General features: G+C 39.8%; 1 protein-coding gene across 5 annotated transcripts; it reads right to left on the reverse strand.

Moving 5' to 3' along the window:
- Nucleotides 1-1,533: 1,533 nt before the first annotated feature.
- Nucleotides 1,534-18,506, reverse strand: LOC100746550 (sodium channel protein 60E). Of its 5 annotated transcripts, none has more exons than XM_033323565.1 (21): nt 14,770-18,502; nt 13,660-13,868; nt 13,348-13,568; nt 12,574-12,754; nt 12,350-12,427; nt 12,125-12,266; nt 11,880-12,014; nt 11,580-11,809; nt 10,928-11,490; nt 10,404-10,492; nt 8,753-10,170; nt 8,361-8,676; nt 7,233-7,349; nt 6,975-7,133; nt 5,817-6,113; nt 5,545-5,699; nt 4,932-5,418; nt 4,461-4,528; nt 3,997-4,356; nt 3,019-3,399; nt 1,534-2,853 (listed from the first exon to the last, which is right to left on the reverse strand). In XM_033323565.1, exons 1-21 carry the CDS (start codon nt 16,192-16,194, stop codon nt 2,466-2,468), a joined length of 7,419 nt encoding a protein of 2,472 aa, XP_033179456.1. In that variant the 5' UTR covers nt 16,195-18,502; the 3' UTR covers nt 1,534-2,465. The 5 variants fall into 5 exon arrangements, with proteins under 5 accessions (XP_033179456.1, XP_012246809.1, XP_033179457.1 ...); XM_012391386.3 differs by having other exon boundaries at nt 4,461-4,780; nt 14,770-16,194; XM_033323566.1 differs by lacking the exons at nt 1,534-2,853; nt 3,019-3,399; nt 3,997-4,356; nt 4,461-4,528 and adding an exon at nt 4,574-4,757 and having other exon boundaries at nt 14,770-18,504.
- Nucleotides 18,507-18,692: the final 186 nt, after the last annotated feature.

Raw genomic sequence — 18,692 nt, forward strand, 5'->3', positions numbered from 1 at the left:
TCGTTTTACGATTAGTTGAATGAAATAAACAAAAAAGCAAAGATATCTATAATACTGTCTTTTCTTGTCACTTGACATACTGTATGTAGCTATATTTACTGGCTTGCTCTTGATTTGTTGTTTTTTAATTATATAGAAAATGGAAAGAAAAGCAATACATACAGTATGTCCTGTTTAACTAGAAACGCTCAAATATCTGGAAAAATGAAAATGATACAAAAAAGTGCATGGTATCAAGGGAGACATTATCTATTTGTGCTTTTATCTATTTCACCTTGCGACGACCTTGGATCATGCATTAAAATTTTTTAACGGCTATTTCTATTTTTTATTAAATATTCTTGTAGCTGACATTTAGAACGTGTTCAAAAGATTACAAACTGGTGTCTTTTGCACCATCTGCCATCAAAATATGAACTTTAAAATTCAATGTGCCGCTGCATCACAGTTACCCGATGTACACCACGGGGACGTATATCATGTAATGATGTTTCTAATGTTTCCGAAACAGTCTGTCAGTTCTGAGCCGTCATTTTCAGATTAGGTAATTCCTTCTATTGATCTGTCGAATTTGAAAGTTAATATCTCGATAACGGGTGATGCGAAAGACGTAAGTTTGTAGTGTCTTGTAAACATCTGAATATCAGTTACAAGAATATGTAATAAAAAATGGAGGTATCCATTAAAAAATTTGATTATCGTCTTTACAAGACGTCTTTAAGTTATTGCAAGGTCAAACAGATAAAAGCACAGTATGTTCCATTCGATACCATACAGCTTTTGTATTTTTCCAGATATTCGAGTGTTCTCAGCTAAACAGAACATACTGTATATTATGCCAATGTAGAAATCAATATGAATTTGAAAATAAAGTTTAAATTCATTATGATTTCTCCGTTTTTTCCTTTTTTCTTTCTTTTTTGAGCAATAGATACCGTGCGATATGTAAGTATAATTATATGTGTAATGTAACATATTAATGCATTTTATTTCAAAATAATGCTATGACGAACGTTAGAGGAGAGAGAGCCATCCTTTCTGGGCATTGTTCGATTTTCATACATGTTAACAGATTCTCGATAAATTTACTATTCTGTTGATTATCGATGATCGATATCAGGTTTTCCGCGTATATATATACATATATGGCTAATTATAATATTATAAAACAAGCTACAAAATTGTACTGTATATTGGAATTGGTACTCCAAGCTGGTTAAAATGCACCAAATTTTAATTTCGCTTAATCAGAACATTACTGTTTCTCTTTGTTAGTTATTTGATTCCAACATAAAAGAAAATATCGTTACATTTTCTCCAATATTCTTGAACAGATAACATTGATTATAAAGTTAGCACATATATACATATACGGAAAGCTGAATATCGATCATTAGCGTAGTGAATGTACGATTCATTACCTGAATGCTATAACGTGTCCAGAAGAGAAAGTCTTTCTTTCTAACAAATATGGAACGAAAACAAAGAAATATTATTAATTCTAAATTAGCGATAAGCATGTAATCTTATTACTTATTAGAAATATCGCAATTTCCTTGACAATTCTGAATAAGACAAACATCACATACGTTTACGTTCTATAAATGCTATTGTTTATGATATCTGATATACAAAATTAGTAGCGGTACTAGTATTCTACGTTTCCTTAAATGTGTAAAGAAAAACAACTACTTGGCTAAGTGTACAACTTCTTTAAAAATTCCCGTTTGGTTTTCCTCCTTCCATCTTCTCTTTCCCTCTCTTTTTTGTCCTTTTTGTTTCTTTCTTCAAAATAATTATACAAATGAAAAATCTATGCTATTTAAGGCAGTATTATTCTTTTGTCCACGTAATTATTATTCATTCCTCTTTATAAGGAGTAGACCGTATCAATGATTTAACTTGAAGAAGGGATCGGAATTTAAATATATTTCACTAAATTGGTCCAATCACCCTTAATTATGGTAGAAGAAATGCGAGTTTCGTGTAATATCGAGTCAATTGAACTACCTCAACTATATATATTCCAGCTATCGCTGTTTCTATTGCATAAGAAAAGATTTAAGCTCGTCGCGATAAATTGATTACTAAAAATAGGCTACTATTATTCATTAGGATCAAAAGTATCGTTAGAATAGCTTTTGTAAAAGAAAAATCGTACTGTGTTTACAAGAAGATCTAATTATCGGAATAAATATTCTTATAAAGTTATTACTATTGTAATTGTTAGGAAATAATTTCATCGAGACTTCTCAAATGTACATATTATAATGAAATAGTAAGAACATTTGATGGTAATGATGTTAAGGCAACAGCGTCAAAGAAAGGGGGAGAGGAGAGGGAATCGGATGAGATTCGAATCTCGAGGTCACTGTAACGCGATAAGAAGCAAAATTTCGGTGGCTTTCAGCCTAGCCTCTCGTTTAAACTGATTTCGGAAGGATGTCAAGCATAACGATCTAAGATCAACTGGCATTGTCGGGTTGTGTATCTCGATATTCTTCACTCTCTCTGTGAACGAGGACGTGAACGACCGTGGCTGCGGATTGTCGTCTAAGTAGTGCCGGTCTTGTAGGCGGTGCTGAATTCTCTGGACTGGGTTCTGTAACAAGTATGCTTACATCGGTAGATTCGATTGGCAGCGGAGCTGGTTCTGGTGCTGGTTGATGTTTCTTCCGGAGGCTACCGCAACGTCTGCTAAACGCTTCTTTGATGTCACGATGTAAGGTATTTAGAGAGAGTGTTGTAGCGCTTGGCGGAAGTGATCTGCGCTTCGTAGGAAGACTGGGGACTTCCTCATCGGGATAACTTTCAACGGCATTCTGCCGGCCGAGAGTCGGACCCCCGATTGATCTGTTGTAAGCAACGACCATAACAGTTATAATAAAAATAAAAATAGGTGCTGTATAACAGTCAATAAATTAGTTTAATCGGTTTTAATTACGAATAACTGTTATAAATTATCGAGATGTTTTTGGTTACCCCAAGTTAATTGCGAGTAAATGGAGAAACGCAAACCTAATGTGTAGATCGGAGGAAGTAGCAGAAGTAGCAGAGGAGCCGGTAAACGATTGTTGTTCTGTAGTCGGCGAGGGACGGGATACGGTTAGAGCGGGAGGAGGCAGGTCCTCGTGAGTACCGGTGGCGCCGGAGAGCAACAGCAGAGGTAAGTTTGGAAAAAGCCATGCCGAAGCTGTACCGAGCTCGCTGAAATCGCTGGCGTCGCTGGCCCTCGAGGACTTGCGACTACTGGCTCGGCTACCTCTATGCACATGTAGAAATGCCGATACTTTGCCACTCCATCCACCCCCGCCCCTACCCTCATTCCCACCACCAGGACTCGACGTTTGAGTCTGCGAGTCTACTTCTTGAGCCATCCTTTCACGTTCCTTTTTTGCCCTGAACACAATGGAATTTCTATTGCGATCCGCATTACAAGATACCATTAACACGTTCACTGTATTGATAATTCTAATATTATTAATTTTCCCCTATATATATAACCAAAATACCGTTTGTCGATACGTCATCGTAAAACCTCAAACTCTATTGTATTTTAAAGAACAATCTATACACGTCTAGCTGCATTCTGAATGGGTCGTACACAATGAATGCATAATTGTCGTGCAACAATTACAAGGCGACGAATTAACTGTCAAAGGACTTGATAAAACGTAAGAATCATGCATGTCAGATTGACGCATAGGGCCCTTTGTAACAACCGTCATACATTTTTGTCGCATGTTTTGTCACTAAAAATATTAAATATTTACATTTCATATTAAAAGAAATAAAGGTCAGAAAAGCTCGGATCAATTTTTTTTACAAATGACAGAATAACATCATTATTAACGTGAAAAATGTGTCAAATTGACATGAGGTATGGGACTGGGTTAAATCTTAAACCTTAAATTTTAAATCTAAGAGGACACCCTATATATATGCCCCGGAGCACAGTGAACGTGTCGAAGAATAAATAGAAGATTAGTTACTTACGTTATAAATTCTCTGATAGTACGTTGAATCAGCCTAGCTGCTTTATCTTGACGTTTCCACATTCTCGTCGAAGAAACAATCTCAAGTTCTTTGCGCGTAGGAAATTGTTTCTTAAACTTGATATCCATCTGTTCCTGTAGCTTTCGGAAATCTTCAGACTCTTCTACGTGTCCAAGGACGTGCTTGACAAGTGCGTGCAGAATGTCCAGACAATGAATCTTATTACCCTTTGCGATAGGAAGATTAAAGCTAACCAACGCGACCATATTTGGTTTTGAAATTCCTAACGGTGGATCCAGGCTTGCTATGAAATCGCTTAATTGCGAGAAATTTATGAACTGTGTCGCGTGCGGATCATACCTACGAATCACAGTTACATACGTTAATGCCAAATCCCGAATGAAAGTATAACCAAAGATAGTATTGTTATACGCATAAAAAGGCAGTTGAAAAGCAATTCTTACTTGGACCATCGTATGTAAAACATTTCTAAATCGTCTTCGACGATACCAATCTCTTCTTCTTGATGGGCCTGATTAAAATTCTCGAGGATAATAGCAATGTACATATTGATAACTATCATATAGCTGATTATGATGAAAGAAGTAAAATATGTTATTGCCAAGAGAGGATATCCGCAATTTCCATTCATTTGTCGACTAGTCGGAGTCGGATCGCAATCCGGTGGTTGTACCATCAAAGACTCTAACACATCATTCCAACCGGCCGATGTCATTAATCGAAACAGTAATTGCATGCTTCTACCAAAAGTTTCGAAATTTACCTACAGAAAATGAGTAAAAAAGGAACGAAAAGGAAAACACAAAGAGAAAAACAAAGAAATATCAATTAGCATGTCGTGTTCAGATAATATGTGATCGGAGGAATAAAGATTCAGAGAAATAGACGATAAGGTTTTAATAACGTTTACTCACCATATCATCGAGCGCGCCTTGCTTTTTAACATGACCAAAGACTGACATGCCGATAATGGCATAAATAAAAGTAATTAGAGCTAACAGGGCACCGATGTTGAACAGCGCCGGAAGACTAACCACCAGAGCGAAGAGCAGTTTACGAATACCTTTGGCTGCCTTTATGAGCCTTAAGATTCGACCGATTCTGAACACTCTCACGACTCGCAGGAGCGTCGGAGACACCGGAAAGTCTACCATAATATCCTCCATTAATATTCCTAATATGGATGCCAGCACGAGGAGGAAATCGAACAAGTTCCATGGCACCGTGAAATAATGATATCGAAGCCCAATTATTTTCACGATTGCCTCTAAACCGAAAACGGTCGTGAAAAATGCGTTGGACACTTCGAGAACGAAGAAGATTGGATGAGGCTGATCGTAATGCTCGATTCCCATTGTCAGCATGTTGAGGAATATCAAAATGAAAATTGCTATTTCAAATCTGGAAACATCGTAGTTGTTTATAAAACGAAATTGGCAAAACGTAGTCGTGCTTCTTGAAAAAAAAGAGACGAGTAGTTAAGAAAAAAGGGAACGTAAATGAACAAGTAAAACTGAAATTCGTTACCTGCGTGAATTCGATAGGTCGTAAAACATTGCGAGGATTTGATTCATCGGACGCTTTATCACTTTTTGTGGCTTTTTACGGCCAAGCTTTTTCATGGCAGTGTAGTAGTGCTTTTGACTTTCGGTCAAAAACATTTCTAGCACCCCACCTTCGTACTGAAAATAGGGATAAAAAGGATAAGAAGGGGAATGGAAAAAATGTTTCAGCGTTCGATGAAATACGTAATAGAGTTATTCTTCGATAACGTCTTTTTGATCGGTTGTGTTTCTTACCTTTTTCTTCAACATATTAAAGTTGTCTATAATTACTCCGATAAAGAGGTTTAGTGTAAAAAAGGAGCCACAAACGATAAATATCACAAAGTAGAAATATGCGTAGATGTTTGCTTCTCTTTGAGGCTGAAGATCTACACCTCTTGCGTCTACTGCATCCTGCATCACCTCCATCCACCCTTCGAATGTGGCTACTTGGAACAGAGCTAGATAAGCTATTCCGACGTGATCAAACGTAATTTTACTATTTTCCCAAGAGTAATTTTTCCTCAGACAGTCGTCTTTCGTGTTTACGATCTAAGAAGTAACGTTCGTCGATTCGAATATTCCTTTCTTGCTTTTCGCAACCTGATATAGCAAAACTCCGTTTATATGAACCTGTCGGGGGACAAGTTGGTTCATATAACCAGCTCGTTCATATATTTTTATGAAATTTTAGAAATAGCAGTCCACCTATTTCTTCCCACCTACCAACATCGTTGTTAATATCATTGTCGGTATTTAAGGTTCTGAACATTTTCCTATGTAAGTGACGATTCGCACCAGCGATCACGGTCAAATCACGTTAAATTAGGTACCGGTCAAAATCGTTTACACATAATCCGATAAGAGCATTCGCAGTAAGCGGTTCAAGCCAAATGAAAATCTCTTGACTTGTGCCTGATTCGACCTGATCTGACCATACAGTGATCGTTAGTTTGAATCAAGTTTAACAGGTCCTCTAGAGTCCAGCTGATCAATATATAGAGTGTCATTTTACAGGCCAGCCACGTCTAGTTCACCAGCTGGAAAACGTTGTATTTAAATATTATGTTACAGATTTGAAGTAAGAAAACGTCTTGTAAATCCGGGACTGCTTATTTGATGAGTGCTGCATGCTCCTAAAGTCTGTCTTTTCCTAAAGTCTAATCCGATATATTGTTGATACAATGTTAAGAACCTTAAATATTGACAATAATATCGATCGAGCGAACGCTTCTTTAGACATTCATATAAGTGGATTAATACTGGACGGTAGTCCAGGCATGATAGAAGCTCAGCTAGAGTTTAGTTAATTAAACATTACTAAAATTTCGTTCATATAAACAGAGTTCCACTGTACTCTGCTTTTGCCATCGTCAAAGCAGAGAAAGAGGATAGAGAAGAGATTCTACTTACTGATATATCTAATAATTCGCCGTACTCGTCAACGCATTTGAAAAACTTGCCGCCGAAAAATTGTACACCCATAATAGAAAATATCAGCCAGAACACGAGACAGACGAGGAGCACGTTGAATATACTAGGTATCGCATACATCAACGCGTTCACTACGATCTAGCCAGGACAAAAAAGAAACAGCCGATACTCCTAAATTTCAAGCTCCCAGGAGATCTACCAGCAATCTACCAGCATAGTCTACAGCAAATTCCTTACCCTCATGCCTTGCCATCTCGATATCGCCCTTAATGGTCTCAGTGCTCTCAAGGTTCTTAGAGATCTTAGCACTTTTAAATTTTCGTTTTCTTCTATCAACAGACTAAATGTTGATACCTGTTCAAGAAAAGTTACATTACAATTGTTGAAAAGACACGTTCGTTTCTTCGAACCTCCAAAAAATAACATGCTGTTTGTACATTTAGCTTGGCAGTGTATTATCGTAAATTTAATGTAATAATTAGTGCTTGTTTAACTCAAAAGAAAATGGTTACAAATTCTCATATTTACAGATTTTCTATACAAACTTCAAATTACAAGGAATTGAATAAACGAAAATTGCACAGCTACTTTGTATGAACAGCCAGCGAAACATCGATAATAACGGCGTTTAGAATGTCATGCAAAGCAGTACTGGTGAGTTTGTTTTCAAGCATTTTACAAGTGATTAAGGGCTGCACTATTTCTGTCAAATCCTGTATTCTCTTCGATCCATGGTACACATATCTATAAATGTATAAAAAGTTAGAATACATTCTTTTGTCGCATTAAGTAAGAAGACTTGTATAAAAGCTACATGAAATTATCTTTAATTAATTTCTATTGAGCCTTGTATATTCGTAGACTCAGGGTATGTCGTGCACAAATTTTTATAACCAATTGTAAAATATAAACTTACAATTGCTATGTTAAAACTAACGTTATGACCGCCACAAATATCGAAAGTGGCAGATAATATAGGAAGAAGAGATAAATAAATTAGGTAACATTAGCGAAATTATGATGAACCAAAATAAGACGTAAAGCGTCAGAAATATAGTTCAACCATAACTGGATGCAATAGGAGCAACATATTAATTTCGCACGTACCTGAATCCGCAAGGCGACATATATAAAAGATTGAGAAAGAAATGCATAAAAATGAAGGAAACAGCGAGAAAAAGTAGCGAAATCGCAACAGGATAGTTACGATCAGCGGGAATGAAAAATCCATGCAGCAACGATGGACGTTAAAATTTACACAGCATGCGCTCGCGCGCCCGTATATGCTGCCGCTTACACATACACGTAAACACATATATACGATACGAAATCGATGCTGCTGTTGAATGTATAGGCTCTACTTACAAAGACAATTATAAAATCCAAGATTGTCCAAAAACTGGTGAAATATTTGCAGAAACCCAGAGCTAACCACTTGAGTAACATCTCAATGCTGAAAAGCGCGCAGAAGCCAAGATTGGTCCAATAGAGGATTTTCTTCAAGAAAGGATTATCATCTAGATAAATGTCTTCGAAACAAAGAGTTATGGAGGATGCAAAAATGAAAACTAGGATCATCCATTCGAAGGCAGGCGTGTCAACGACTGAAAGAATCACTGTTCGCATTCTGATCCATTTTTTGCCGATAGCTGTTGCAATACACCGGTCGATGCAGGTACACCTGCACATATAACGTATTGCTATCATATTGATTCGCTGGCAGGAGAGAAATTCAAAGTGCAGTAGTAGGTTCTTACTTCTGATAACACTGTCGTGGAAAGCAATCCTGCGGTTCTTTGCGTCGGTTGCTTCTTCCAAATCCAGGAAAAGAACCCATGCCATCGATGTATTTTCCTTTACTATCTCTCCTACCGCCAACCGTCAGTTCATCGACGTAGCTGACAAGCGCGTGCCAAGGTCGTTTTGGTACCCGATCCTCGGGTCTAGGAAACGGATCTATCTGAGGTAGCATCGCGACTCTTTCCTCAACTGGTGCTTTGTTCGAAGACGAAGAGTCTCTCACGACATCGACCTCTTGACATCCCTCCTCTTTGCCTTCGTTTTCCTCGATCTCTTTTTCCTTACTCGAATAATTGTTTTCGTCGTCAGGCGAGGCGTCCTTCTCTTCTTCCTTATCCCTTTGTCTGTATCTTTGTTCTTCCGTTTGAGACTGAGAGTACATTGGATCGTAAGAAAAAACGGGCTGATTTAAACTTTCTTGATAAGATCTATTGTAAACGTTATCTTTTGGAAGGCTGAGTACAGTCTCTTGAATAGCGTATTTAGTCTCGTTGTCAGACCGATCTATTACGCGTCGCACGATCTTTTCGAAACGAGCATCCTTCCCTTTCCCTTTAGCGACAGCTTGAGACAAGCGCGAACATTTATTCTTCCGTATAATCGAACGGATACGATCGAACGATCTTGCGAGTTTCGAGTCATCGCCCACTTCCTCCTTCTTCTGTTTCAATTCCTCCGAATTAAAGCTGTTGAGCAACAAAGCAAGAAAAAGATTCAACACCATGAAATTACCCATTACGAGAGCTGGCAAAAATATGGCGAAGCAAGCCTCGGGCCCGTCTTCTTCTTCTGCTCGCATGCAGTCCCACAGGGGCTCGATCCATTCTCCGCATAATATACGAAATATCATCATGAACGAGTGAAAGAAATCGTTAAAGTTCCACCGTGGTACCGGATCTGGGTAAAATTTGTCCAAAGTGTAGTCTTTACTGAATAATTGCATGCCGATCACGGCAAATATATAAATCACGATCACCAAAACTAAGGTGAGATTTCCAAGGGCGCCGATCGTTGAAATAATAATACTGAGAAGAACCTTCATCGTCGTCCAGGATTGTGCCAGTTTTAACACGCGCAGAAGTCTCAGTCCGCGTATCACGGACAGGCCGTCTACCAGCTCGAAGGTAAGATCTATCAGAGACGCTGACACTATTATCAAATCGAAATTGTTCCATCCGTTGGCGAAGAAATCTTTACTCAGCGCCAACAGTTTCAGCAAACATTCGAAGGTGAAGATACTGGTAAACACTTTATTACCGATGTTGAGCGCCTGTCGGATCGACTCGCTCATTCCGTGGTGTTCCATTGCCAGAAAACCAGTGTTCAGGACGATGCACAATGTGATTGTCAACTCGAATAGTGGATCTCTCACTACCTAGATACGAGCCACTGGTCAATCGAGAGTCAAGCGTTTTCATTTTTCTCGTTTGCTATCCTTAGCCTTATTTATCGTATTTTACTAATAACTGGTTCGTTATTCGTTATCATTCAGCTTGACTAACATATCCGCAACGAATATCGAACTCGTTATATTAGATAGAAATACTTGCTTTCATATCCGAAGGCGTTCCTCTCTCGACTCTACTTTTACCTCTTTGGCATACCTACCTTGTACAAGCAATTCTGAAATCGTAGCCAACCCTCGTAATCTATACAGCATTGGATGCACTTTTCGCAATTTCTATCGGGAAGATCATCTGAAACCCAGCGATAAACGAATCGTTATAACTGTTGTATGGAATCTTGGGTAATTATAAGTAATCAACTCCAATTTTTTTTAAATTACGAATATGTTCCGGTTAGGATTATGAGTAACGTGCATTTTGTCCGAGTTGTGAGACGATCGTGGTTCGAAAGTTATGACAAAAGAAAAACGATATTTGTTGCATTATTATAAATAGTAATAAATTACGATTAGACTTTATAGGATTTCCCTAAAAAAATTTAACCTAACGTAATTTTTGAATCACGATCGTCCCACGCCTCGAACAAAGTACATGTTACTAAGGTTCTTCCCCTCTACAACATATCTCAAAGTTAAAGTCATTGGAGTTGAGGCCACCTTTTCTGCATCATTACCGAATCTTGTCTTTGAATATATACAAACGACGAAGAAAATTCGTTGCCCCTACCTAAAATAACAATGTGCGATAGATACTCTGGCGGCAAGGTGTACATCTGTTTCTTCGTTTTCACGCCGTTGCATTTAAAGACTCGAATTTCTCTAGTAGTTCCGCTGGCAAGAGAAACTGGAACGTTCGTAGGCGCACGAAGATAGCCCCCGGAATGAGTTGCCTGTGATTTTTCTCTTTCATTGTCCACTTCTGTCTCGTTATTCGTTTCATTCTTCGTTTCACCCGCATTAGTTTCGACATTGCCATCGGCGTTATTATTAGTAGGTATCCTCTCTTGCCAGTGGGCCCTAGATTCTTTGTTGTTGTCACGCCTGTCGTGTTCTTCTACGGATGTGACATCGTCGCCATCGTGGTCGTCGACAACGCCTGAGTCGTCTAACGACGAGTGTTGATTACTGTTGTTACTTGCTTGTCGAGAATGAAGCATTCCACGATTTGGCGCCAATCTATGAACACCGTTGTTATTCTCTACAGTTCGTGGGCTAATATTTTGTAGAAGTAAGTGAGACGGTCGAACGTTCGAATGTCTTGGACTTGGGCTCGGGCTTGGCGTCACCGACCTAATCGAACAGAAAGTTAGAATAAAGATCATTGAAACGATTTTTCTTATTTGTCGAGCAATTCGACTTTATTATGACGAATGGTATACCTGCTTGGCACAGAGCCACCTTTATCTTGACCAGATGAACCAGAACCGGCAGTGCTTCTCCCACGTCTTCTTCTTCGTGTTTTTTTGCGCGTGTAACTACTTAGGAGAACTCCTTTCCTCGCGTCTAATTTCTTTTGTTTTTCTTTGGCAAGCGTCTTCACATTGATTTTTGTCGGGTCGAAACTAAACGTCGAGTCCTCGCGATGGTCGGTTAAATCCTTTCTTCGTTCCTGTCGAATCAGTTGCAAGATAAGGTCAAAGGCAGACAACTCGAGGTAAACAATTGCAACGATTATATACCTCGTTCGTAATTTCGGCTTCCTCCTCATAGCTCAGCGCAACGACAGCGAGCATCAAATTGATCAAATAAAACGAGCCGAAAAACACGACCACCGTGAAGAACGAGACGCTGATAGGTCCGCACGCCGACAATACCTAAAAACCAATATAGCAATTCTTTTTATACCTCGCAAACTAACTTGTTATGTAAATAGTGATTCCTTGGTGAAACAATTATCCGTGCGGAAAAGAAGTTGACCAACTACCTTATTATAGACGTCTTCCCAATAATCCAGAGTAATCAGTTGAAACGTGGTGAGCATCGACCACAGAAAGTTGTCGAAATTTGTATATCCATGGTTTGGATTTGGGCCAACACAAAGACAGATGTAACTTTCGTTGCAGTGCCTAAAACGTAGGGTTTCTCTCGAGTTAAAATTGGCATATCATTTAAAACAGTCGCGCGTAATAAAGAACCAAGTTTGGCTAACCTGGCGCCGGTTGCGTTACCGCAAATTATTGGTTCTTCGTCTTCATCGAATGCCCAGTTGGACGAGTTCCAAGTCCACCTGCGGTCGGTACAAGGTATCGGTTAATGCCTCTTGAGAGTCAACGAGCCATTGTCTCTCAAGTTAATACATATGTATCCGTATAAATACTTTGCAAGCAACATGTTAGAATCTAAGTAGAACATATTACGGCGAACAATACGTACTCTCTCCAATCGACTTGAGTATTATTGAATTCCACATTTTTTACGCATTTATTCCGAAGTTCACCCATGTAAACTTGTAGAGCAAAAAGTGCAAAAACCATCAGGCAGAAGATCGTGAGCGTCATTACTTCGGCAAGTTGCTTAAAACTATGTAACAATGCATTGATGATGGTTTTTAAGCCTGCAAAAATATTCGATAAACGATTATCCTTATTTTCATCCCATTATTTTCTTACGAAAGCAATTTTTTTTTATAACTTTTTCTGATAGACAATTCTAACAAATTTGTTGATCATTCATTGATTTACGAATTGTGTCAATTCTGTCTGTTTCACGTCAATCAGACCGATAATGATATTGTTTATGTTTTACTGTAACGCCAATATTTCTCAATCTTTTTCGAGTCATGACTCCACTTTGTAATAGCCGAATAACCAGCATATCCCTGCCCTATCGCATTTATATCACGTTACTATCACTTCCTTTCATTTATTCCACTATCTATATGTGTACCATGTATATCATAGCAGACGATATAGCTAAATTGGAACGAACGAATGTCGGAAATTTCTGATGTGATTTTGTGTTGATAAGGTAAATTAATAAAGTAATTTCAACTAAAGAAACACGGCAATCCCCAGAAACCAATTTGCAATTCCGTCGCTTCCAAGGTCTAGGAAGCCACCGGGTTTTACACGATATTTTCTCCTAATCTCGAAGAGAGAAAAGAAAGGGAGATGTCTGTAGAAAGTCGGCTTTCTTAAAGATTTTTACCAGGCATAATGGAAACAGTTTTGAGGGCTCTCAATACTCGGAATGTTCTCAACCCAGCCAAATTTCCTACTTCCATTCCAATAGTCGCATAACCACTGGTGATCACCACGAAATCCAACCAGTTCCACGGATTTCGCAAGTAAGTGTATTTATTGAGCGCAAATCCCTTGGCTATCGATTTGATCACCATTTCGGCCGTGTATATAGCTAAGAATATATATCTGGAAAACAAAAGAGAAGAAGCGACGTATTATATTCCTAGAGGTTTGATTAATCCGAGAAGTTGCGCGCGCCCCGCGTGAAAATGCTTACTCGGCTTCCTCGATAGTTTCCGTCATGGCGAGGAAGGCACAATTTAATATTATCGTAGCCATGACTATATAATCGAAGTACTGATTCGTGCTTAGGTAAATACAATACCGCCTTATAGGATTCCACGGGGAAAATATGAACCAGCTGTTTGTCGCCGTGAATCGGTGAATGTAATTTTTACGAAATCTCTTCGATACCACGCAGAATGTCTGAAACACACGGTACGAGTGATACATGAATCAAATGTTCCGCCATGAATATGCCAGAAGAAATATTCTTTTTAAGAATTAAAAGGAAATAGCGATATCATTGCTATTTTCGATAACTAAACGCATATGACGTACTCCGAGACTGACATTACTAAGATCGAGTGAAACTCTTAACGACTAAAAATCAAACGACTAGTTTCGAGGTGATTAGTTTTACTTTTTACGAGCAACTATTTTTTTTTTGCAACCTTACAATTATATCATAAATTTAAATCATGTTAATCCTATAATTATTCCTTCTCTACCTTCTCTACCTTCTCTACCTGCCGGGGGTGTCCGGCAATATCGGGGAATCACTTTGGCAGTGGATCCTGCGCATGAAAGATGAAAAGGGTTTGTCTAAACATATGCTCTATACGACCTTGTCTCCGAGTTATAGCGAGGTTTTTCTTTGACAAACTGTATCTGCATACCTTCGCGAGATGCAATCAAAATGACCTGCTTAAATGCGAAGATTGGAGACGTTTTATCATCGAATGGAAATTTTCGCAAGCGTAGAATACAAAGTTCAACGTCGTATATCGAGTTCCGTTTGTAAATAGGTATGCGAGATTAGTTCGACCGTCTCCATCTTCTGATAGAATTAGTCCAATTGTAAAAAAACAGTCCAAAGTTATAACTCAACTCGCTATAGCTACTTATAGAACAGTGCGCATGTTCGCATGAACCTTTTCTATTACTTCCATGTGCAGAGTTGATGGTGGTGAAGGGGTTCCCCGATGTTGCGGCACAGCCTGCATATTAATCGAATTGAATATATGACGTTTAACTAATTATATCACAAGTTAACTAACGGTTAACCGATAAAATAATTTAAAAAAGCAGGAGTCTAAAGACGTACCTCGTCGTAGATAAAGTTGTCAATCTCCTCGAGAGGCCTACCGTAAAGCTCAGTTGGGAAAGGTTCGAATTTGTTTGGAAGCACCGCACCATCTTCGACCGACATTCGTCGTTTCGGCTGAAAGCCATAATCTCTGACGAGCTGTACGGTCTTGTTTTCCAACCTGTCGAGACTTTCCTTCGTGAAGAGTTTCACCGTTTGCTTATTGTTCCCGGTGGGAGTTTTAATGGACGACTTACTAGCGGCTTGGCCATTCTCAACTCCGTTCCTTCCATCTAGAATTTCACCGGCGGTCGTTGTTCTGGGAATGCCGAGGGGATCCACTTGGATCTCCGCACTTCCAGAATCACCGGTCCCAGAATCGGCCGAAACACCTGCTGCTGCGGCCAAGGGAGGTCGCAGCCTCGCCACATCTCTAGATCTCGAGATATCGTCGTCCGTAGACCTTTCTAAATTCGATCTGGTTCGCCTCGATCTGCCGATCTCTTCCGCCAAAGCTTCCTCCGGCTCCGACTCGAATCGGCTATCACGCTTTAAACGTCCGTCACGTGCAGCAGTGAATTCAAGCCCGGCGTCCGAAACGGACGACCTCGAACGTCTGTGATGTGTCTCCTCCGCGTACGATGTCAGTGGATAATTTGGAAAAATCGGCGAAGGTGTTTCGCTGGTCTCGTACTCTTGGCCGGTGTACTCCGGCGGACTGAGGCCCGTATACGGTGGCGGTGATGATTTCTCCACTTCCGGAGGCGAGATTGCATCGCATTCGCTGGTCTCACTCGCGGGAGAAATAAGTATCGAGGCAGAAGTTGTAACGAACGTCGAACTGTCATCTGGCCCTCTTCTCCCAGCGAGATCATCGGTTGAAACAGGTATCTTAGAATCATCAACGTCCGACTCCATCCACGTCGTCTGCTCGGAGCGCGGAAACTCAAGGAGAGACACACGAAGGGTACTGCATGCGGATCGAGCAATGCATTCTCCCTGTTGCTCGTCCTCCCTCTCGCGAATCCTTTCGACAGGTGGCGATCCATAATGATCCCTTCGTCTGGTGGCGGATTCATCGAATCTGGATCTAGGTTCGTAACCAGCAGCGTCCGTCTCTCCTCTCCTTAATGGCTGGGGTGTTCTCGAAATCCCGACTCTTGACCGATCCAAAAGCTCGAATTCCTCGGCTATGCCCGTAGGGAGATTTAAACTTCTTTGGCTTCCAATCTCTCGTGGCGATCTTTCGAGAGTATCTCGTGTGAGACCATGAGATCGAGGAGCCTCTCCTGACGAGAATCGAACGAGCTCTTCTCTGAAGAGATTCGTCGCGTAAAGGCCCGCCACTCGGGGTCGATTAGCGAAGCCATTGTCCTCAGAGCCGTTGCTCGGAGGGTTGGCAGAACCTTTGTATCCCTCACGGCCACCTTGCGAAGGTATCATTGGAATCTTTGGTTCCTCGGCTCACCGAAATGTGTACCTTTCATCGTTGCGGTTCCTACGTACAGCTTATCGCGTTTCCCTTCTATTCTTTTTCACCTTCGCGACTCGACAGCTCGTGCACGTTCATCCATAAGAATCTCTTCCCTTGATAATAAACAAAAGCGTAGAAAACGCATAATACTGTTTGACCGCCGACTGGGCCTGCTTCTCGATATCGTCGTAGCACCACCGTATTACGGCAGGCTGGAAGGCAGCAGTTTCTTCCCCGCTAGTTTGATCGCCGGCCGTGTCTGGTATTCGATCACGATGCGTTCGTTTCGCACTTGTGGATATGCTCTTGTGTTTGTGCTTCTTTTGAAATTTCAAAGGATGCAGCTGCTATTGACTGAGCGCGAACTCGTATGTGTGTCGCGGTACAGTATATAGATTCTTCTTTTTTCGTCGATGACGATCGTGCCACTGCGGCGCGTTTCACCACCAAGCGGTAAAAAAGTCAAGAAGCAGAACGAAAGCAAGAAAAACAGATATAATGAAAAGAAAGGGAGGAAGGACGAAGAGTCGGTCAGATGATTGGAAACCGGGAGACGAGGGACAGCAAGGAAAAACAAGGAAGGAGGAGGGAAGTATTAGAGTATACTCGAAAGAGACGTTGCGTGATTTTTCCTTGATATCTTGATGATCGATGTACCCCTAATCCGGCCTGGCCTGCGACGTCGTCACCTGGATATCGTTCACACACGATCCCGTCGTTGATCGCATCGCGAATAGAAAACAATGCCGAATAACAAGATAGAACAACAACAACAAGGAATGACGTAAAAACCAGTCTGTTGATTACTGGTCACTCCAGTAACGTATGACACTCGCGAATCATATTTACCATTTGCTTTATCCAAGGAGATTCAAAGCTTGGGCTCTGAATAGCGTTCCAAATTGGGTTTAAATGAGATGATAACGACGTGTCGACCAATTGGATGAGGAGGAAGAAAGAATCAGGCACATAAATTTGCGAGTAACGAGCCGAGGGGAACGCGATATTATGCGTTAAAATCGAAACGATGGGATGGAATGGGATTAGGATAGAAATTAACGCGTATTTAAATATAACGAGAGAAATGAACGTAAAGAGAAAGGAGGCAGCGAAGAAAACGAAGGATTTAGTAAGAGAAAGAGAACTGGAGGGAAAGAAAGGCGAAGATAGAAATAGAGATGAAGGAAAATAAGAAAGGAAACCGTGGTGTACCCTCGTCATATAGTTCGGTAAATTGTGACTTGAACAAGGGTGCAAAATCACGAACGTCTCCGACGAGAACTGTGACGATACTATGGGACGAAGTCGATTCGTTTCGCGCGCGCGCGTATTGAACGACCGAGGAAAACGGCTTTGAGGTCTCTCTTTCCCTGTATAAGCGAATCTATCTAAACCTAACACATCGAAATACATGCATGCACACGCGCATCGGGGGTTATCGCTACCGCGAAACTAGCGAACCACCAGCCTGCACGAATGCTCTTCGCTATCCCCCACTCTAGCTACAACTGACCCCTGCAGGTGATACTGTGGTCAACAAACATTATTATTCCTTTTTCTCTCAACCAATATTATCTTCTTCTTCTTCTTTTTCTTTTTCTCCACCCGAAAATCAAACACAAACGACTTTAACGATAAAACACGCCGATGATTGTTTAGTGTTTCGCAGAAAAAGCCTCGTTCTTTTGTGCATATGTACCGTGCTGTATATAAAATCCTGAAATTCGCTTTGACGAGAGAGTTAAGAACATCATTACCTCTTTTCCTACTTTATTTCTTTGTCTCGAATCCTTTAAAATACCATATCGTACTTTCCCATTCCAACGTTTTCTTGCTATTCCGAAAATTGTTCTCGCGAATCTTCCATTCCTCTCTGACACATGCGGTATTCATCTACGATTTTCTCTTTGATCGACTTTAAATTTCGAATAAAACGTCCTAGTTCCTCAGGCTATATAGCTATAACTACAAACTATCTTTCAAATACTTATTGATTTGTCCTCTAGCGTTGCTTTTGCTAGATGAAGTATTTGATTGGTATCAATTTTCATTAAGCACAATGTATAATACAATACTTAATTCTTAAAATTCTTATATGTTTGTCGAGAAATGTCTAAAAATCGTTAATTGATACTTCGTATTCGTGAATGAATAATTTTGTCTTTGGTATTTCGTTTATTGATAATTATATTCTTTCTCGTCCTTTGGACATCTATTTATATCTCCCCTATAAAGATCAACCATTAAAAGAAGAACAGGAAATTAACTGAAATAAAAATAACGATTTATTATTAATATTTGTTTATGAGATTTTGCTGTAAATAATATTTAAATAATACTTATTTTTACATTTATATTTTAACATTCATATATATTAAGACTCATATATATTACGTTTATGTAACCTCAATATTCATAAAGTTCATTCGTCTATATATATTGCGTACATGTCGTACTATATTTGCAT

This window comes from Bombus impatiens, unplaced genomic scaffold (assembly GCF_000188095.3).
Source record: "Bombus impatiens unplaced genomic scaffold, BIMP_2.2 scf_1079, whole genome shotgun sequence".
Taxonomy (NCBI): Eukaryota; Metazoa; Arthropoda; class Insecta; order Hymenoptera; family Apidae; genus Bombus; species Bombus impatiens.